This window comes from Myiozetetes cayanensis, unplaced genomic scaffold, assembly GCF_022539395.1.
Source record: "Myiozetetes cayanensis isolate MyiCay16 unplaced genomic scaffold, myiCay2020 scf4, whole genome shotgun sequence".
NCBI lineage: Eukaryota > Metazoa > Chordata > Aves > Passeriformes > Tyrannidae > Myiozetetes > Myiozetetes cayanensis.
This window is the reverse complement of record NW_026087631.1, coordinates 13,546,899-13,569,896: the sequence shown is the minus strand read 5'-3', so window position 1 is coordinate 13,569,896 and position 22,998 is coordinate 13,546,899. Positions and strand designations below refer to the sequence as shown.

Genomic DNA, 22,998 nt, shown 5'->3' with positions numbered 1-22,998 from the left:
TATATGATGTTTAATAAAATTATAATTTTTGGTTCATGGCTGTTCTCCTGATCATTCTTTAATCTATCTCTTTTTTGTGAATGGTGTCAAAAAACCACACAACTACAACTGAGGCTTCATAGACACCAAGACCAAGAATTCTCCTTCAGTTTTTAAATACTACATTTGTTAGTACCCCCTAAATCAATATTTTTCTTCAACAAATCTATGACACCAGTTTGTGTACAGACTACAGTAAATCCTGATCCTTTCCTCCACTGGCATATTACCCAATCTATATATATTCACATGACACATGACCAGCAATTGCAAAAATTGTCTTGGCACAAGGTTTCCATCCTCTCCAGGACAGAAATATTCTTAGGGGTGAACTACTTTCACTTCCCACTTCCTTCTTTGGCAGGCCCTTTTCATCCTTGTCTCAACTAATACTCTTAAGTAGTCTTTAACCCAATACTAGCCTAAACCCTCTCAAACCCTGCTCCTCATGAGTAGTCACTACACATAGGAAACATGAAATTGTTGGTGGGAAAAGACCAATAGAGCTTGTCTAATCCTAAATCTAAATCTTTCCATGCCTGCTCCTTATATCTATACAGTCACTGTATTTTGGCACTTGACAAATTATTAACAACCTTTATGATATTTTTTTCCTTATAGAAATGATTGGCACTTGGGACACTCACATAGGATGCCGCACAGTCTAAGTCCTTTAATCCTAAATTAAAACCTTTTGTGTAACAGTGTAGACCAGAACTAATTATCTTTTTTTTCATCTGTGTTGCTGTTTTAACCTGTTGTAATTTGAATGCAGCACGAAGACCAATCAGCACACGCTCCATGCGGTTTCATAGAGCAAAAAATATTATCAAAAAGAAAACTGGTTACTTCTCCTTTGTATATATTGTACAATGAAAGCAAAACTGTCCTGACTCACTCAAGTAAGCAAATGCCAGTGCTTTCGTAAGGAGTTCCCCAAAACCTCATCCCTTTACCTCTGGTTATAAGCACAGCATGTTGGCATAAAATAATCAAATATTTTTATTGTTTAAGAAAGATTGTTTCCTTGCTTTCTGGAAGTGTATCCAAAGAGAAAATCAATACCACAAGGAATAGTTGTGAGCGTGTGTTCCTGACAAATACAACCAGTACACTACTGGATAATGAGAGATTGTTTGAAATGGGAGATGAACTCTTACACAGAAGTGTGTATATAGGATGACTGTACATGTTTTAGGAAGAAGGGAAACCTTCTAGGACGGAGAAACTGACACCTATTTAACCTTCACATAATTGTTGAATTGCAGTCAGAACCTTAGACCAAAGCAGCACAGGACTGACACAATGATCACAGGAGTCAGCATCCACCCAGAATATATGCTAATGATATCTTACAATCTATGCCTCCCAAATCCACCACAACATTTACAGTTTGTAATTCCTAGGTAGGAGCCACACCTCACTGGCCTCTTCAGGGAACTGAGTATTCCACCCTACATGGCAGTCCTATGTTACAAACTTTTGAAATACACTGAAAGCTCCACTTACCAGCATCAATCTAGTCATTTTGGCTAATACCTGGTTCTGCAAACATAAAATCTCCCAAAACTTACATACAATATTGGTTCATGTAAATATTTAAGTGAAGCAGTTCTTTAATTAACTTGGAGATCATATAAGTCTTCAGTTACTTAAGGACAGAGAAAACATGATATAAAATTTTAAAATAAATATTAATTTAAAATAAAATTGCATTACAGCCTCAGGCAGTTCTTCAGCATTCTTCACAGTACCATTGTTTCTCCAGCACTTTTGTAGTTAAAGAAAACACTATCAAACTTGTAATATCCCCGAAAGTAACAGAACACTCACCAACATGCATGTGTATATCACTCTTCAGTAAACTAAGTTCTACAGAATCAAGAAAATGCTCAGATGACTACACAGAATCACAGGATGGGCAATGTTGGAAGTGACCACAGTGGATCATCTGTTCCAAACTCCCTGCTCAAGCAGGGTCATCCTAGAGCACATGGCACAGGATTGCATTCAGATGGTGTTCAAATATTGAGGGAAAGTCCACAACCTCTCTGAACATTAATGTATTCACAATCTTACTTAAGGTAGGTGTATGTTTGCAAATCCAGTTCACAAATATGTTTCCTTCCAAACATAAGTAAATGCAAGCAGCAAAAAATCAATGTGATGGCTTAGATTCATTGATGTTTTAAAACTACCACAATAGAGAAGATGCACACCACTCCCTTTCATTGGAACAACAGAAAATAATTCTAGATTTCTAATGCTCCAGAGGCTTTCTCAAATTTACCCTGTCACCCATAATGCCTCATAACAGTAAAATCACAGTGGCAGAAACACGGAGAAAAAGAAGCCTGACTCTCCTCTTCCACATGCATTAAGGAAGGACCAGGGAAATATTCTTTGAGTGGTTCTTAAAAATGTTGATAGCAATATCAGCTTCCACAGCAATCTTCTGTAGTGCTCCATTATTAAGGCTAAATTTAATACTTCTTTTTTTTTTTTTTTTTTGCATAACTTCTATGCTCATTAATTTTTTCCTTACTCATCACAGTCACAGGAAACAGAGTGCTCCCCTCCACTTTACAACAAATCCATTTTTTTGAAAACTGCAATCTAATTCCATTCTTATAGTGCACAGGTATATAAAATTATGTGATTTTTTAAATATTCTTCCTCTTTGTAAGTGTATGAAATCTAACTAGAAATAAAGGTCAGTTTTCATCAGCTTGCTGGTTCTGTGTTGGTGTTCTCCATACTAACATCAACCTGGATATCTATAAACATTTTGTATTAAAAAATTTTACAATTTTATATTCATATATCATAAAAAACTGATTGACCAAAAACTAAGGATGGAAGGAGACTCAAGAAGTCATTTAATTTTCCCTTTCCCTGGGATGTCATACTAAAATTTAATCAGTGTTCTTGTTATTTTTCTGTATAAAAGGGGGGGAGTTAATTAGTCTTACATCTTTTCTGTATAATAGTCTTGATTTACTTTTTTGACTATCAGAATCAATACTTTTATCAATATCTAAAGTGCTGTAATGGTGAAAAGTCTGCTCAATGATTTAAGTTCAACCAATAAAATCAGAGTTCTAGGCTGCATGTTGTAGAGCTCCATCTACTGATACTTTACCTATTCAGACACCTTGGAGGCAACTGAGCTGGTCCAAGGCCAACTGCACTGAATGAATTACAACACAGTTTGCTTTTACTGTTGACTACAGTGACGATGGTTCTTTTCCTGTAATCACAGACAGTATCAGAGGGTCTTCAGAGCAATAAGTGTGTGGCTTGACACAAATTGGAGACCTCAGCCATAGAAGAAGAATCACATTTTGGATGTGAATTTGTGTCAATTCTGATTAAATCGTCAGAGAAAGATGCTTAGTTTCGCCACACAATAGTATAAATCCAGTTAATTTTAACACAGGTATATTACTATACTATAAAATTTACACTACTTTTTACCTTGTCAAGTTTTATAAAATCTCAGAGGCCTTGAACAACAGTGTTTGATAGACATGAAAACTTATACCTCCTCCCACAGGGCACAACAAACACAATTTAGTATTACCTTATGTACTGGTTTGGCTAGGGTAGAGTTAACTTTAGCATAGCAGATAGTAAGGGGCTGTGTTTTTAATTTGTGCTGAAAATAGTGTTGATAACAGAGGAATGTATGTTTTCCTTACTGCTGTGCAGGGCCTACACAGTGCCAGCGCCTTTTCTGTCCCTCATCCCACCCCACCAGTGAGCAGGTTGGGGGTGCACAAGAATCTGGAGGGGATAGAGCCAGGACAGCTGACCCCAGTGGGCCAAGGGAATATTCCAGACCATAAAGGTTATGCTCAGAATATAAAGCTGGGGGAAGAAGGAAGAGGGGGATGGTCGGAATGATGGCATTTGTCTTTCAAAGTTTCCACTAAAGTTTGGTGGAGCCTGGATTTTCTGGAGATGGCTGAACACCTGCCTGCCCACAGAAAGTTTGGGTTTGTTTGCATGAGTGCTTTTGCTTTACATATTAAACTGTCTTTATCTCAGCCTATGATTTTTTTCCCTCACTTTTCCAATCTTGTCTTCCATCCCACTGTGCTAGGAGGACAGTGAGCAAACTGATGTTAGGCTTAGTCAGTGGCCTTAGAATACTATTTTTTGACATATGAAAAGCAAGTACTCTAACTTTTAACAGCACATCCAGTGAATGGGTAGCTCATTAACCCCTATACCTCTGTTCCTTAGTGCTTCCCCATTGATTAGGAAGAACTGGAGTTAACAGGATACCATGCTTTTTCAAGAGGCTTCTGCATCCACATCATCTACAGGACCCTAAAAACATATAAACTAAAAAGAAAAGAAAAGAACATAAACTGAAAACAAAAAGGCTATCTGTATGATAGGACATGGTGATGGCAAAAATATTGTTTTGTTTTCTATGGGTCTCAAAAGAAAGGTTTATAACATAAACCTGTAAAAATTGTCCTCACTTCTTCTCAGTAATATGAAAGCGAGTTCTGGTTTCTCTCCTAATCATTCTGCTACACTCTGCAGAGAGAAAAATGACTTGAAGTTTTATGATGCAGACCACAAATATTACTATACCACAGAAAAGGAACAATAAATGCTACTTGACCAACCTATAATTAGATATGAATCTGAATTATTGATAAATAATTTTCCTAATACTAATTAGAACATGATGCAGCATTTTCACAATGTCAATTTGACAGATAAATCTGCCTCTGCCAGCCTAAAGCAGTATGGCTGAATCTGCACATGTGCTTTGTCTTGGGGCAGGGGAGCAGTTTCAAAGCAAAATTTCAAAGCAGTTTCAAATTCAGATTCCAGGCCAAACCACAGAGGAGCTTGAGTGCATACAAAGTACCTTCCTCTTGGAAGAAGCAAAACCAGAATTGCCACTCAATGTACACAACTAAGTGCTCCAATCCCTTGCTAGATGCTTGAAGGTTTCCAGCACTTCATCCACTTCCCAATCTGTGCCAGTCACTGTACACTGCATTTCCCCTAGGAAATCACTTAAACATAGACTTCCTGTGGAGACACCTGTAGCACGTGCTTGGCACAGACTTGTCTGGCCAGGTTTCACCTTTGAAGCAAACATGGATTGATTTAGAAATACCCACAAGGAAAAACTGCCCATGTGTGCTCTAGCTGAAAAAGCCTTTGTGGGAAGGCAGTTACACCAGATGCTGATTTCAGCTTTGGTGTCCTTGGAACATCCTCCAAAGAGCTGATTTTAAGCAGGCTGGTTCTACCTGCTGAAGACTTAGTCTTATGCAAGGCACACTGTGGTGAAGGTGAAGGATGAGTAATTGCCTGGTACTTATTCACTAGAACAGCTCCCTAACACCCAGTGTTACAAATCTGAATTTAACACTCAAGATATTATCATACCTTTTTTTCCCTGCCTGATAGTGACGACTTTGCCCCATGTTTAGAAGTCATCTCAAGGGACAACTGTGTTGAGAGAAAACCAGCTAGGTTCCTCTGCTACATCATCAACCATGGCACCTCACTTTTGTGTGAGGTGTACATAAGGCCCTAAGCATTTCCTGTCATTTGATTCTGGGATCATCAAAAACTGCTGTGAGAGACCTACAAGTAAGGTGTCTTTAGTTTTTACTTTCTTTTGAGACTGGTATTTAAAAGTATTCCAACCTCATTCAGGCTTTGCCTCTCAGTAGTACTATGCCAAGAACTCCAGCTGTGGACTTTAAAAATTAAAGGACTTACCATTATTCTGCTTATGAGGTAAATGAAACATTTAATGTGTGGTATAATTTAACACTCATTCTTCATTTAATGCTTCCATGTTACAGCTTTTAGTACGAGCTTTTGCATTTTGTTATGTCTTGTTTAGTATACAAAAATAAAATGCTTTACTCAGTACCTTGTCTTAAATTCATTAGGTTTCTGTATTTCACTTTTACAGCTGTACACCTGAGTCACAGTGTCCCACCAAAACATGTTTAAAACTTCTGATCCAGAATTATGATTTCAATTAGTTTCACAAACAAGCCTGTTTTAATTACAAATTAAGTTATGAACTGAAGTGCAACATCTTTAAATGTTGGGCTGTTCAAAAACAGCTACATTTTCCAGAATCAGTTCAACTGCAACAGAATATAAATCTCAAAATCAAGACAATACCCAAAATTCTTGACTTCAAACAAGTCAAAGAACAATTAAACAGCAGACCTCAAACCAAAAACTTGAATTCAAAATTCCTTTAACTTCAGCAGGAGTTTTTTGAGTGTAATGGTTGCAGTACAAGGCCTCATTGCATGTTAGTATTCAGTGTATCATCATATCTGAAATAAAACAAAACCTTTTATGAGTCATATCCAGATCCAGAATGTCTGATATGTCTCATATGCAAAAAAGAAACATACAACTCAGCAACACAGGTACTCAGGTAGAAAACGAAGCACAGCTGTACACATTCTTGCATTCCCAAATTAATGGCTACTACATAAACACGTATTTAATATTTACACACTAAAAGAGCCAAACCACTCTTTCCCTAAATAATTGAGTAATCCAGGTGTTAATAATTAATACGATAGAAGTGTGCATTTGCCACAGAATGTGATAAATTTCTGAACAGAAAAATGCTGAGATGATTCCCCAATGCCTTGCAAACTTGTCCCAGATGCTGGTGTACACAGGGAGAAGCACAAATTCCCAAATTACAGCAGTAACAAGTGAGCTTCATTCTGTGCAGAAACACACCTTACAAAAGAGAGGCTCATCACATTATGGTGGAGTAGTCAAGGGATGTTCATTAAAACTTTTGAAGACTCAAATATATTAAGTGTAATACAACAAGAGCTCCACATAGGATAAAGACACAGAGTCTGACCCACACCTCAGAAAACCTCTAAACACTTAAATGCTTCTAAGTTAGTGGAGCTATTCCCTACTTACACTAGATGGGATCAGAACGAATCACAGTGTAATAAAAAAATGTACTCCTGACGTGTGTTTTCAACTTGGCTCCCACACATTGTCACTCAGAAAACCTTAAATTTTGCAGTAACTGATTGATACACGCAGATAACCCTGCCTTGTGCTCACAGACCAGTTCATGGAACAGTGTCAGCATCAGGGATATATGTAGAGCACACAGTTCTCAGATCACCTCTACTTCACCTTCTGCTCTTCCAAGCTGTCCCTGCTCTCACCAGGCTGCAGTTTACAAGTTTTCTAAACTTACAAACATACTACATATGGTCTTACAGCTTAATTTACAGAAGTGTTACATAGTCTGTATTTTCGCTTTAACTGGGTTGTCTCAACCCTTCTGTCCTCCAAATACTCGAATGAATTAGAAAGAAACCATAAAATATTTGCATGACTGTATTTTACTTTTGCACTAAATCTCTCCCTGATTCAGTACTTGTGAGAAAGAAAAAGTGTCATGGTGTAAAGAGGTAGAGAAAATTAAATGTAAAATTACAAAATGGGATTCTAATTAGAAAAGGAGAAGATTAGGAAGTTCAGTGATTAGATCGGAAATTTTCCCACTGCTCTGTCATAGAGTTTTACGGAGTAATTCCAAGTACACAAATCATTTACTGAGTAGTTGATCTCTTCCTGTAGATTTTAAAATTTCTAGAGTTGTCTTTGAGATTTGAACTAAAGAAGAACCAAGTACTCCAGACTGCAACTGAAGGCAATATTTGATTGCAGTTTTTATACAGTAACTGCTACATAACGTTCAGTGCTCTGAAAACCATACTGCATATCTCAGTTGTTGAATTCTCAATTGCCTCTGTGCCTCAGTCTTATAAAATGGGAATGACAATATCCCCTGAACTTTCAGGAATTTTGAGATTTACTGGTGTTTTAGGGTGCACCAACATACTCTAAAGAAGATCTGCATCAACTGTCTTCAAAACAGTATTTGAATGTTATTTGATAATTAATTATACACCCTGAAAAAAAGAAAGAAATTACCTAATAGAAGGTCATGAAGCATGCAACATCCCTTTTTGTTCACCTTCCAAAAGGTTGAGGAAAGAAAGGAAAACAAACAGAAGGTTAGACTATGGTTAGACTATGGTACTTCCTCTTAACACATCATCATCATGGCTAGGCTTCGCAAGCGAAGATTTGAGAAGGGCTCTACCCACGCTTGCTACAAGCTCGCTGATGGCTAAAAAGGCCAATGCGAGATAGACAAGTCTGGTTGCAGAAGGCACAGCAGAAAGACTCCCCAGGTGATACAGACGAGACGCGATTCTTTCTGCGTGGTCTTTTCTCCTCAAGAGTGATCCTGCGTGTGTTCTCAAAAGCAGCAGCAGCGTTATAGATGGTGTGTCTCCAGGCCTCCCGACTGGAGGCCAGGGTAGACCAGTGGTGGTGATCAATATGGCCAAGGCTGAGGGATTGTTTCAGGCAGTCCTTGTATCTCCTCTTCGGGGCTCCTCTCTTGCGGCAGCCAGTGGCAAGTTCCCCATAGAGCACGATCTTAGGGAGGCAGCAGTCCTGCATCCTGGAGACGTGCCCTGCCCAGCGCAGCTGTGTTCTCAGCAGCATGGCCTCAATGCTCGTGACTGCTGCCTGTTCAAGGGCAGATGTGTTGGTCACATAGTCAGTCCAGTGGATGTTTAGGATTGTACGGAGGCAGCGCTGATGGAAGCATTCTAAGAGACATAAGTGGTGCCGGTAAATGACCCATGATTCAGATCCATATAAAAGAGTAGACAGACTGTGGGATAAATAGACAAATGACGAAATCTGTAAAGGTGGTCTTGATCCAGCTAAGTTTTGAGGAACTGACTTTATAATATCAAAAAATGTTATTTTTCTGCAATAAGAAACCAAGATTTGAACCAATGGGTAAGAAACAACTAAGAAGACCATGCAATCTAGTCAGTGGGATGCTGTTTCACAGTGAGATTTCTTTCACACACAGGAGATGCCAGCCCAGTTCTCTAGATTCATATAAGAATTAGCATTTTCGATAATGGTAACTTTTGATAACAAAGTTAGACTGTTTCATTTAAGTTCAAGTTTATCATGCCCAGCCTTCATATCAGATACTGCACTACCTCTCCAGTTCACATTTCTTATTGCAACAAATCTAACAAATGCAGGTTGCACTCACCTTGAGGAAAGATAGAGCCAAATGCCAACACTATTGTACTGATAAGGAAAGATAAAAAGTAAATTTCATTTCCTGTCAACATGTTTTTCTCTGGGCCCTTTGATCTTATCTTGTGCTGAATACTGATAACACCCTGCATTCTATTATGTAATTATACCTGTGTTGTCCTCACTGACTGTGCCTTGTGCCTTTATGTGCCTCAGTTCTGCACTGTACCTGTTGGTTCAACTGAGGTAGCTGACACAGAAACTTGTTTTTATTTGAATAGACAACTGGTGCTTTGAAACTGTTAAACAAAAGTGAAGACCACATCAGAAATAAAGACAAGAAACCTCACAAAAGACTCCCAGTTTTGAGGAAAAAGTTTTCACCCCATCAGTGTTCTTGTTTCTATGGAGAACATTTATTCTCTGTGCCAGTGGAAAAAAAAATAAAAAGTAAGAAAGCAGTTGCAGTTTGAGAGCAGTAGCAGTTTGACATTACATGAAGTTGCTTTAAAGTTCATTACTTTGCCTAACATATGACAAACAGACTTTCTGTAGTGTAGATTTCAAAAACAAATAGTTCCTTACTAAGCCCACTTGAGTTTCAAAGATACCAAGGTATTAACAAACATCTTGTAAAAATGTTACTTGATCAAAGCTTCTTGAGCCCTTAATGTATACAATAACATAATATAATACAATAAATTCCAGATAAGCACTTCTAGTCTTAAGCTTATTGTTTTCCCTTCCTCCAAATGGTAACTAACTTCAACCTCTAGCAGGCCCTCTGTGGGGATGGATGACACAAACTCAGGAAGGCAGCTGACACAAATGTGAGGAAAAAAACCATACAAGCATCTTCAAATACACCAGAGGTGTAAATGACCTACTGTTTACATATCACTTACTTTTCAGTAAGTACTTTCTCATCCTAGCATCCTGAGCAAATTCAGAGCAAACTTCCTACCAGTTCACAGCATCACACTTAAGTGAGCACTGGGACCCAAAAAGATTTAGAAAGAAGATATTCAGTAACATAATCTTGCCAGCAAAAAATGGAGTTTTAATGCTGATTAGACTGAATTGAGCCTTGTAGGCCCAGATCTGCATAAGGTCTGGTCCAGCAAGTTGTGGTCCCAGCCGTAGCACTCAGTACCCCATACCATAAAGAAGCACATTACCAAAAAATACACACTGTCACTTAACTACTCTCAGCCCAAACAGTGCAAAGGAAGGCATTTTCTATCCGCTCCTTCTCCTCTGTCTGCTCTCACAATTGTAAAATATGCCTCTTTTCCAAAGAAATCTTCCTGTCACACAGTTTGGTGGCTTAATATGAAGATACATCACTCCTGCATCAATGGAAAGAGGATTTGCCTCAGGACTGCAGAACTTACATTCTCCTCATATGGTGTCCAGTTTTCAGAGAGGGTTCACTTACTTGTTTGTAACCACTGCTATCTTTAATACTTTATATTTTAGTAGCTGTGCATGGAGAAATTAAAAAGGACTCCCACGTACTGTTCTGAAAAATGTGATTTGATTATAAACCTAATAAAAAGCTGTCAGCATCAGCTTTTTACCTTTGCCTAACAGATGTAATCCTGCTCTTTCTTCTAAGTACATGAACAACTATGGAATTCATTGATTTAAGACTATGAGATACAAAAAACACCATTCTTTTACCTTCTGGTTTCCTTCTCAGCCCCATATGCAGAAATCAGAGCATCTTTGATTAAAAAGGCTCCAAGCTGAAATGAGCCTCTTTCCTATACACCTTCAGCTGCCTCTGTCAGTACATCTTATCTGAATGTTGAACCTGATTCCTAACTCAGTTTCCAGTTTTGGAATTCTTAAACCTTTCTCAACAAGGCTGAAAAAACCTGTCGTCATAGTCTTGTTGATTTCCAAACCTCACCTAACTCAGATCCTGAGGAACATGATCCAGTTTTGAGATGAGTCTCACTTTAAGAAGTAGGCTGGACTACATAACCTTCCAAGATCTCATCCACCCTAAATTAATCCTATGATTTTTTGTCTATCTTTAGCATCTTCCCATCTTTCTTTTGTTACAGATGGCAAATGTTCCATTTTATTTAAGATCACCAGCTTGGAAGGAAACGTTCACTTCTTTCATTCCAAACACAAATTTGAAATATCTGCTGCATCTAAATGCTCCTAAAAAAACCCTAAAAAAACAAACCCAAACTTTTGGAATTTTGCCATCCACCTTGAAGAATTACATATATCTGACCTGGAATTTGGCTGTAATAATTTTAAGGAGTAAAACAACCCTATCATTTTTAGGAACTCTGAAGAATTTTCTGTCATTTGAGATGTCACCCATTTTGAAATCAAACCTTAACGGAAGTAGTTCTTTGTACATATTACAAGTATATGTGTACGAACTAACTTACTACTCTCAAATGCATAGGATAACAGCTTTCCATGCACATTTCATTCTTTATTGCATGTAACAGCACCTTTTATGCAGGCAGCAACACCTTCTTTTTATGCTGGTTTTTGGTTTGTTTGTTTTAGGTTTTTTGGTTGTTTGTTTTTTATTTGCTTGGGTTTTTTATTCATGGTAATTCAGCATAGTTTAACTAATGCTTTTAAGTGTCCCGTTAATAAGAGCCAACCAACAACTTTTTAGTAAAGTCAATATCTTTTCTTAAAAAACAGCATGACCATCTTTCCAATTTTTTCATTATACAGTTCTCCTATATTTCTTATATAAATACATCCAGAAAATCTTTTTCGTTATTATGGTATGATACCATAACTTCCAGTTATCCCCATTGAATTTCAGGGTTGGTTCAAAGGCCACTTTATTCACATATGGACTGAATTCCTTAGTATTATGGTAGGGTTATCAGACCACACAAACCATCCTTTGTATGGTCCCCATACTCCTATGAAAGAAGATTTCTTGCTGTAAAAAGATGTAAAGCACTATTTTCCTGCAGTTGTTTCTAGAACTTCCCTTTCTTTCTTGAGCTTTCCACAATTTGGAAACAATTTGTCCAGATCAAATTTTCAAGTTCATTTGATTGTCTCTCCCTTCTAGTCATCCCATGCAATCTTACAGCACCTCTGGAATACTGCTTGATGAGGTCCCACAAAGCTGCATCTAAGGCAATCCTTCCTGTTCACATCAGAAGGTTAACTCTTCTTTTGAGGAGGTTTTTTTTTCCCATTTCTGGAATGCAGCTGTCTTTACCAGTTTCTTTCTTTGTTTTGTGAAATATTCTATCCTCTCTTTTTAATATGGAGATCTTCAGAAGAACTGTTCTGACCAATTCCAGAAACCCTTTTTTTGTTTGAGATCTGTTGTGTTTAAGATGTTAGTAGCTCTTAGATAATTATTGAGCTGACAATTTACATTCCTACCATCCTGTTGATTTCAGTGATGCAACTACCTCATCTTAGAAAAAACACTCAGATAAGCTGTGCAAAGTAGACAAAGGGAGTCAGGATAAAACTTCAGAAAGAGAAATGTTTCCCAAAATAGAGAAAAGTTAACTGGAAGAAAGAAAAATTGTCCTTTCTTCAGAAGATAACTAGAAGAATGTGTCTGTATTATTAAAATGAACTAGACTCTTAAATGCTCTGTAATTTCCAATGAAACTTGAATAGTATATCATTTTTACTGCAACAGCTTTAGAATGTATGTCAGATTATTGAATCACATTCTAATGATTAAGTAGGTCTGCTTCAAATATTGTAACACGAATTTAAATATGATGATGAAATGAAGCAATTTCAAAAATCTGAAGGTAGACTCAAAGATTAAAACCCAGCAATCAGCCTGCAAACTGACATAGCTTAAAAGGATTAAAAATATCTCAGCAAGTATTAAAATCCTTTGAAAACCACAGTCAAAGGAAAGTGAAGTACCTACTGTCTTACTTTTAAATGCAGAAGAATCTAAGAGATCCTTTTATTTACTTTTTAAAAGTAGAATGGTAAAATATCCTCTTATCTACTTCATAAATAAAATCATAGTCAATTTATATTAAATTCTGTACATGCTGTTACACAAAGAATCAAATCCCCTGACTGAGAGATCTCTCATTAGCTGAGAAAGCAAAGGTGGTTAATTTGATTGATAATGTTATGCATATGATTACTTGAGGCAATGGTAGAAGAATAATCCCAGTAGTGATAGCATGGTGATGCTGTGAATGTTGTGGTTATTTCTTTTAGAGAGTTCTTGGAGAAAGAGTCATTTAAACAGGAAAACTAATAGTGGGGGAATTCCTGTTAGGAAGAAAAATGGATGCATACAAGGTAGGGACTTTTGCTCATATGGTTATTGTTGTTGATAGTTTTAGAGCCTTAGTTGGGTTAAGTGGAGGTTATTAAGGCAGGATAGTTAGTAGGGTGAAGTTGGGTTTATAAACAATGATAATGGGTGTTTATAAACAATGACAATGGAAGGTGGATGAGGAGGCCAGGATTTTTCAAATTTGTGCTGATTTTAGTCCTGTTTTTCCCCCTAGGGATGCTGAGGTGATCGCTACAGCCTTGACAGTGTTGGGTTAAGTGACTGAAATGTTAGGAAGAGAAGGGTGACTGGGAGAAATTTCATTATTGTAGTAGGCCAGTTGTTAGGGACGAGCCTTGAGCACTCCTGGGAATCATAAGTGGAATGGCACTAGTCCCAGTTTTATTGTGGTTGTTACTGTCAGCTGGAGATGTGATGTGGGAAGGGTTAGTTGGGTATTGTCTCATTGTCCAGTAGATCATGCCTTAGTCATGCCTGAGAAGAGGACTAATACCCTAACAAATGACCTGTTGAAAACTAAGCAATGCCATCTACCCTAATACCTGTACTCATACCACTATTCTCTTCCTGTGAAGTAGACACAGGCCTAGAAATACTACTTGCTTCCACATGAACCCAGAGTTCTGATTACTTACATAATCTAAACCTCCTAAAAGGTTAATCGTCCTTCCGTTGACTACACTCCTCCCTCACCACAGCCTTTCTATCTCCCCACCAAATTCCTATGAACTAGGATCATCACACATAGGCTCCTAATCACCACCCTTGGTCAACAATGACTACTCCTAACATACTATCTCCCCCCAAAAACAAGCCCAATGAACCAGCACTGAACAAATCTCATCTCCCACACTAGTACTGTCCTGCTGACTACTGTCTCTCATAATCATAGCAAACCAAAAACAAAGCTTGGACCAGAGCTGACATCCTCCCACCACAAAAAGGAAAGAGGAGACCAGGTCAGGAAACCTGGAAACAGACCCTTAATTAAACCCTAGCAGCTTCTGCTGCAATAAGACAGAGAGAGGAACTGGGGTGTCTTGAGGTATCATTAATGCAGGTATTCACCAACATATCCCTTGACATCCAAAGTTCAAAACCAGAAGCAGACGTCAACTGTTAGGGCAGCACAGGCTGTTCTTCCTTTTTTCTTCTAGCTCAGAGCAAGCAGACATCAGGACCATGCCTGGCCCAGGTAATTAACAGCCATAGGCAACTGCCTGTCATAACTATAATAAAAACTAGATCTGTACAATGTCCCAGTGTAGTAGTTTTCCATCCACTTTCAAAATAAAATAAGAAAGCAAATATACTAGAAGTGGGAAAAAACAGATGTAGCAACTTAAGTTCACAAATAAGAACCAAACTAGAAGACAAGATAGGAAAAAACTGGTTCAAGTGACCTTCATACATCATACTTCAGGGGTTTTTTTCTACTCTTTACTACAGACTATGTAAGATTGTTTAGCACATTAATGCCTTGCTGCCTTATAAACAAGGAAGAAAATTAATTTTAATTGGGTAAACAATTAACCTTGAAGAACATTTCATACTTCTAAGTCTAGACAAATTATTGTCTGCTCTTGGTTTTAATGAAAATATATATACAATGTCATTCTTCTGACAGAAATCTTACCTCCAAATCAAGGACTCACTTTTGCTGTTAAACTTTAGTGTGTTTGAAAGCAAAAGTTAAATACATAAAAATCCAAGAAATTATATACTTAAGAAGCCTTCTACAGATAAGAAATTTAGTTTGAATGAAGTTTTAGTCCTGAAAGACAGAAAATTTTTACAGCTGACATCAGCTGGCACTTCCTAGTTTTAAAGATGCTATTGTGTTCATAGCTGAATTCTGGCCTCTGTTTTGAAAACTTTCTTTAGAGAAATCTGAGCTTCTCACTGTGTGGAACTGAACTGTAAACAAGTATTTTTGCTTTGATCTGAATTTCCCGATTATCTGAAATGGATCTGTATGGTGACGTTTGGATAGGATTGCATTCAAATTTCCCAAATTTTTTATTTTATTAATATGGTTAAGAGAAATCCACATTAATATAGTTAAGAAAAGTCCATGCCTCCATAACTGTGGTATGGCAAAAAAAGATAGACTGTTGTACAGATTTTACTCTTTATCAAAAGCATAACTCTAAATGTCTAAAATGTCTTATTCCGAAACTTCCCTTCCAAATTCTAGAAGTTAAAATTTTCAGACCTTTTTGTCCTCTTCTGACCTGTTAAAAATTGCTGTTTGTCATCCTGAGATCATCAATATTGCAAACACCATGACTGTTTCATGACAACTGCTTTTAGTACGTATTATATTATTCCCACAGTAATAAATTTTACAAAAATAATTAATTCCTTTTATTTAAGTTGTCTTCTATTATACATGGGCCCCAGTTTTTGAAGACTATTTAGGGCAAGAATTAAACTCAAATGCATGGCGTCTATATTCTGAACTTGGAATGCAAGACCATTCAAAGTAAATATTCCAGAAGCCTTTTACGTATGAGGCCATGTCTAAAGCTTGACAAAAGAAAGTAAGGAACAAGTTGTCTCTCCTACAATTGTTTACTCATTCTTTATTCAGTTCTTTCTCCTACTTCATGAGTCTCTTATTCCATCACACTGCAGAAACAAACGCAGACCTTCTGGTGCTGACTTAATATATTACTGTCACTTTCTTTTTAGGAAGTCTATTATCCAAAACCAAATGAAAGTAAGATTTTAAAATAATGCATAGCTGTTTCTTGGCTTTCTTCCAAGTAGATTCTCCAATAATTCTTCAATCTATGCTTGCTTTTAAACTCCATTGACAGAAATATTTTGTTGTTAAACACATCCCTTCATTCTTTATCTGAAGTGAAGTTGCAAATCAACTATAATCAAGGACAAAGTGTCCAGCCCGAAAAATTCCATCTGCATCTCTAAATTTCAGACAAATCCAGACCCTGGTTTTGCTTTGAACTCTTAAGTCAACATCTGTGAAATGCTTAGGCTCAACTACAACTTTTAGAGACTTCTAAATATGCAAATATGCATAAATACAAAGCTAACTCACTGCTATCCTAGGCTAGAAAGAAAAGATGAATATCATTAATCATTCTCCTCGTAAGAAACAGTTTGAAAATCAAATTTTCAGGAAATTTATGTGAAAACATAATGAACTTTATCCTGATTCCTAGGATGAGCCCCCTCTCCCTATTGACTCCAATGGAAGTCTGGGGAAACCAAGCTCTTCTGGATTTCCAGAGTTCAGAGCAGAGATTTCAGCATTGGAAGGAATGCAGAGAAAACTAGAAAATACCTCTTGAACTAGGAAAGAAAACTTGTTATAAGGTAGGAAACCAGTGCTAGTGCACAAGAACCCACCTACATATTTGAACCTGTACCTGCTGTTCCTGATGTCTTCCAGGAATCAACAGAACAATGTATAAGCACAGGTTTGATAAGAATGGAGATTGGCTGAGAATACTGAGGCTGGATTTTCTTTGAGCAGAGGAAGTTTATAAGCCAGGTTAGCATTTTTCACAGATCATCTCCTTGTCTGCAGCTCAGAGAAGAGGAATCTTTTACAGCCCTATCAAAATGATGTTTGCTCAAGCAAGAGAAGTGTGTTTGAGCTTTGAATATTTTCTAGTTCACTCCCCAGTCCATAAATCAAGACAGTGGCCATCACAGCTGCAGCATCTCCAGTTTCAAACCATTTTCTGATAATATGAATACCTTTGCCAAGGGAGCCCTCTTGATGCGTCTTCTCCACTCATGTAGACTCCAAAATTTTCCCGACGGAAGCACAACCTGACGCTGTTTTTATTCTAACACATCTATAAGCCTTCAGACAGGTTTACAGAAGCTGTACAGCAGCAATGCCCTCTCATCAGCTTGCCATATACATGGTGGGGTGTGATGAACAAGGACTGTGATCTTTCATTGACAAGTCAAGCTTGCAGTGCTGAGGAACCCAAAAAGGCAGTTTCCCCACCCACCACTGCTTTCACACAGCTTATTTCTTCTACCTTGAAATTCCCACTTTCTATTCACTGTATCTTGTTGTACACAAACACAACACCTACCCACCAGATTTCCAGATTTTGTGCTCTGCAGCCATGAGGCCACTTTCAGCATAACAAGGAGTAGAGAAAAGTCATCTGGGACTCTTTCCATCATTGCTGGATCTACCATGAGAAGGACAATATGCCACTGAGAATTATCACAACAAATTAGCAACAAATAACCAAATAAAAAATATAATAATAAGAAAGCCACTGAGATGAAAAATAGTTTTTCAATGCACTGATAAAAATAAGGAGTAATTAAGAAAATAATAATAATAAAAATAAAATAATAATAATAGTGTAATTTGACCATTTGTTATGTGGGCAAAGTAGATGATTCTAGAGATCCTTACCGATGTCACCTTTCAAGTAAATCAAAACTCAAAAACACTGACTTAATTGGTATCCTTTCCAGAAAGAGCAAGATATGTGACAATGTGCAAAATGCCATGTTCAACAGCATGTTTCAGTATCTTTCAACAAGTGCTATAATAAAAAATCTGTGGCTAAGATGTTCCACAGATATTCACATTTCAACACTAGACTTACACAAATTCAATTCTCTCCTTTTCTTGTGGGATCACGCTATTTGGGGAAAGAGGTCTTGTGAAATTTCTAATAAAAAGCCTAGTTCCTGGAATAAATTTTTATTTTGTCCTTGAAGACCTAAGTAGTGCTATTTCACTACAGAATACAAAGCAAGTGAATGAAAAACAAAGGGCATTTAGCTGTTAAAGGTCAAAGCCTACAGTCTTACACAGACATTTCAAAATCCTTTGCAGGACTGTATCCTTTGCAGGACTGTGTCTTTGCAGGTAGAGCTCCACTTCGAAGAAACGAGAGAAAGAGCCATTACAGCAGGTGAAAGCACATAGATATGGGGTGAGGGGCAAGAGGCTTTAGGGATGTTTTCTGAAGGCAGCACATTTAAAAATGATGTATCTTCTGTCATCTACAGCCACTCAAGCCAGCTGGGAGTAGATAACAGAAGAATAAAATAGTGATTCCTCAATGTTTGCTTCAGTTTTGAGGAAAATGTTGACATACTAATGGAGTATTCCCTTATTGATATACCAGTAATTAGTTTTCTAAAACCTCTCCATATTATTATTTTAATTTAAAGGAAGATTAAATAGATGAGACTAAATGATTGACCAAAGTGAGATCACAGAATCATAGAGTCAGATGGGTTGAAAAGGACCTCTGAGATCATCAAGCCAAACCCTTGATCTGCTACCACCACAGTTACTGGCAGACTACGGCACTCGGTGCCACATTCAGTCTCTTCTTAAATACCTTCAGGGACAGAGGATCCATCACCTCCCTGGGAAGCCCATTCCAATGCCTGATTACTCTCTCTGTAAAGAATTTCTTCCTAATATCCAACCTAAGCCTCCCCTGGCAGAGCTTGCAACTATGCCCTCTTGTCCTACTGCTGATTGCCTGGGAGAAGAGACCAAACCCCACCTGGCTAAAACCTCCTTTCAGGAAGTTGTAGAGAGAGATGAAGTCTCCCCTGAGCCTCCTCTTCTCCAAGCTAAACAACCCCAGCTCCCTCAGCCTCTCCTCATAGGACTTGTGTTCAAGTCCCTTCACCAGCCTGGTTGCTCTTCTCTGGACCTGCTCCAGCACCTCAATGTCCTTCCAGAACTGAGGGGCCCAGAGCTGAACACAGCACTCCAGGTGTGGCCTCACCAGTGCTGAGTACAGGGGAAAGATCACTGCCCTGGTCCTTCTGACCACACTGTTCGTGATCCAGGCCAGGGTGCCACTGGCCTTCTTGGTCACCTGGGCCAGTGACAAAGCCAGCATTAGATTTCCTGATATCTCTAGGTTCAATATATTTGTCATATCTTACAAAAATTTGTTAAAGCATATGCCTCTTTTATTAGTTCACTTAGATATGTTTTAAATGCCATATGTTGAAATCAAACTTTATATTCCATACTATCTATTCTGTCTTTGAAAAAAAAAACAACCATAAACAAATGTTTTCAAAAAGTCACAATCACGGTAAAATTTGAAAAAGTAACAACAGTTTGCCCTTGGAAGGGAGTAAAAAGCCGTTAGGAGCACTACAATTTTTTTTTCCTTTTTTTTCCTTTTTTTTCTTTTTTAATAAAAAAATATATGGCTCAGTATATTTACCATATAGCCAAGGAGTAATGCTAACAGAATAATTTCATACCAGGGTTTTGCCACTACCAAAGTACTTTAAATTATTTGTGCTACCATAACTTTCTCAAAGGAATTCCTGCCCTCTAATCAGAGTCATTCAAGCTTTATTCCAGCAACATGTAACAGTAATGCTGCAGCTTGTGGGGCTAAAAGTAAATTGAGAATGCACACTTCACCCAGTCATCTCTCCATCAGAATTTCTTCATCTGCAAGTCCTGTAGGGTAGATAAATACCACACATGCATCCCTGTCCCAAAGGACAATCAGAATTTCAGGAGTTCACAATTTGCCTATGGCATCATCATTTTCCACAGCACTTTACACAGAAACAAGGGAAAATTATCTCACTGAAAACATTGCAGTTTGGAAAGCTGTCAGGGTAAGGAAAATTTGCAGAAGTGAACAAAGCAGTGCTATCAACCAGCGCAGGTTGGTTAGCAGCACAGGAGTGTGCCCAGTGCAAGTTCCATGCCACCCCAGTACACCTGCTGTACACTTGCACCATCCCAGCTCCTCTACAACAATGGAGGAAGTGAAGGCAGAGGCAGAGGACATGGCTGCCTAAAGGGCTTGAACTTTGGAGAGACACTTCCAGGATAACAGCTACAATAATGGCAGGAGAGGACAGGAAATGGGAAAAAGTAGAACCTGGTGCTGAAAGGACCTCTACCAGTCGCAGCAGATGACCAGGCAAAGGCACTAGGGAAAAGAACGGAGACCACTTGCACCTCAGCCCTGACCAGAACACTCTTGCTCTTCCTGGCCACAAAGGGGTGCAAAGAACTCCTCCTCTGGAGCCTCCCCATCACCTGTTAGGATTCATGCTGACTAGCTCCTGATGCACATTTAAGCCATATGTACCATAGCTATTTTCAGAGCCCAGTGCTAAGAGTCCATGACTGCTCATGCCACATTTTTCAGTGGTTGTATATGTGGTTTTGGTAGTTCTCACCATCCAAAGCAAGACTGCCTTCCCAATCTGTCTTGCTCAAGTAATATGAAACAAAAGGTTTTTGTTTTCCCTGCATATTTTTAGTTGAAAAATTGCCCATCACACATGAATGTGTTGAGACTTAAGCCTCCATATTAATTTCTGTAACAATGCTCAGGTTTTTTATTCAGCTGGGTATGTAACATAGAATAGAACAGCAAGTGTTATTAATCATAAGCTAGCCAGAGCTAATGAGAATGTGTTTTTACTTCACAAATTTGATCTCCTGAAAGTATATGTATCTGGTACATTCTATGAAACTCAGCCCTCCCACTCTTGGAGCTACTCTGCTCAAATCACCCAAAAGCTACCTGCTTACAGTTGGTGTAGCAATGAACCCAACTTGTGAGCCCTGTGGAGAGGCAGGATATATTTATTTCAGCTCAAAGCTCTGTTTTTTGGTTTCCTCATCTCGCTGGCTGAGCACTTTGGTGTTTGCCCAGGCTGAGCTATATGGGAACTTTCTTCAAGAGGCTTCCTTTATCAACTGATGGAACTAGGGAACTAGAGAGTAGATCACTAAAAAATAAAAGGAGGAATATTGTTTTCACATGTAAAGATTGATATTTCCTGCAAAACCAGACTGACAGATCCTAAAATTACCATAAATGTGGTGGCCTGTTGCAGTAGTAGGTTTTATCTCATTCTCAGAAAATCTTTAAGAAATTAACAAAACTCTACCAAGGAAGCAGAGAACTTAAATAGCAACTTGAAATGCTCCTGAAGCCTGTAGCCCCTGCCTCCCTTTGGGACTACAGGCTTTTACCATATAGTCCTTGAACTATGCAACTATACAAGATAATTTAAAATAAATAGAGGAGGAAGGTCCATTCCCACTGTATTCATGAGGATCTTGCTGTGATTTCTGTTACATTTTTACAAAGTCCTGGGAATTTTTTCAAATTGTGTTTCCTAAGTTTTGGGGGAGCAACATCAGGAGATATGTTCTTTCAAGTTTTTATCATTGTCCTGGGGCATGGGGCCACTCCGAACCTTGAATTCACTAGAACCTACATTTACTGCCACAACATTTGCTCAGCCTTGCATCATTTCATTGCTAGGCACAGTTCCATCTAAGCATCCACCTCACTGGTTCTTTGGTAGAGGTGGTAGGGAGAAGAAACTTTTTCATTTCTATGAAGATTTACCTGAGCCCAAGCTGTCTCCTTACAATTTGCAGTGGAAAATTGGAGCAAATACTCATTCTGCAGAGCTTTGAGTGGAGGAGGACGGTGTTTTCTGTCTGGAAAAACTGAGTGTTATTCAAAGTTAATGACTATATCACAGTGCCTACCTTTTCATCTCTAGATGCAATTGAAATGTACTTTCACTTCTAGAGACTATTTCATATGTGGAAATCAAAATTTGTATAACTATTTTCCTTTATTTTTATTTCCACATTTTCTAATAAGCATTTTTAAAATTCAATGGCATTTTTGCAGTGTCTTTCCTCTCATGTTAGTTGCTGCTTTTATTTTACCGAATAATAAAAATTAGAGGATGTTGGACCAGCAGAAGTTACTTGATGTTCTAGGGCTTCCAGAAATATTTACCAAGCCTACTACACTAATGTTCCCAATAGCATCTGAGTGGACAAAACAAGAATAACACTCAACTGGAGCAATCGTGTCCAGGTGTTGCATTATTTACCACTAGCAGAAGCTTGATAGCAAATTTATAGCAAAGTCACAAAGTCACACCAGGTCATGTTGAAATGGTTGTTGCTCAGCATCCAGTTAGATGTTCAGTGGGGTCACAACACTTCGAGTGTGGCTCAACAGAGAAGAGGCAGATGAGTTAAAAAAAAAAAAAAAAAAAAAAAAAAATGTTCAAATAGATAAGGAAGACACAATCAAAATATGTAATGATTTGAGCTGCAGTAGTTGAAAAAGGACAGGAAAGATAACTGAAAGTGGTCTGCAGTTATGCAGAGAATTTCAGCAAAGAAAGGAATTTTTTTCAAATCTTCTGTAATTAGGACCCAAAATGAAGGATTCTTCTCAGAGGTTACATTGTTTTCTATATTCTATTCTTAGCTATGCACCTTGATCCTTTTACCTCATGGGCACCCTAAGCATCTAACTCTCATCTTATTCCTACTGTAGATAGATGAACACATAAAAGTTACAACCCACAGAGGCAGCTTTAAGGCACTTGATAGTAATCCCTCAGAGAGAACCTATGTAATAAATATTATTAAATAATACAGACGTGTTAGAAGGTTACTTTAGGGAGATACAGTATTTTATACTTTGAAAGTGACTAACTTATCAAGATACTATTCATTTCATGATAGGCAACACTGTTTCCCTTTG

The 22,998-nt window shown here is 38.0% G+C and overlaps 1 protein-coding gene across 1 annotated transcript; it reads right to left on the bottom strand.

Moving 5' to 3' along the window:
* Positions 1 to 18,759: 18,759 nt before the first annotated feature.
* LOC126647065 (uncharacterized) lies at positions 18,760 to 22,746 on the bottom strand. Its single transcript, XM_050328923.1, is given in 3 exon segments — positions 18,760 to 19,159; positions 19,161 to 19,367; positions 22,742 to 22,746. Coding segments are annotated over 3 exon segments (612 nt in total).
* Positions 22,747 to 22,998: the final 252 nt, after the last annotated feature.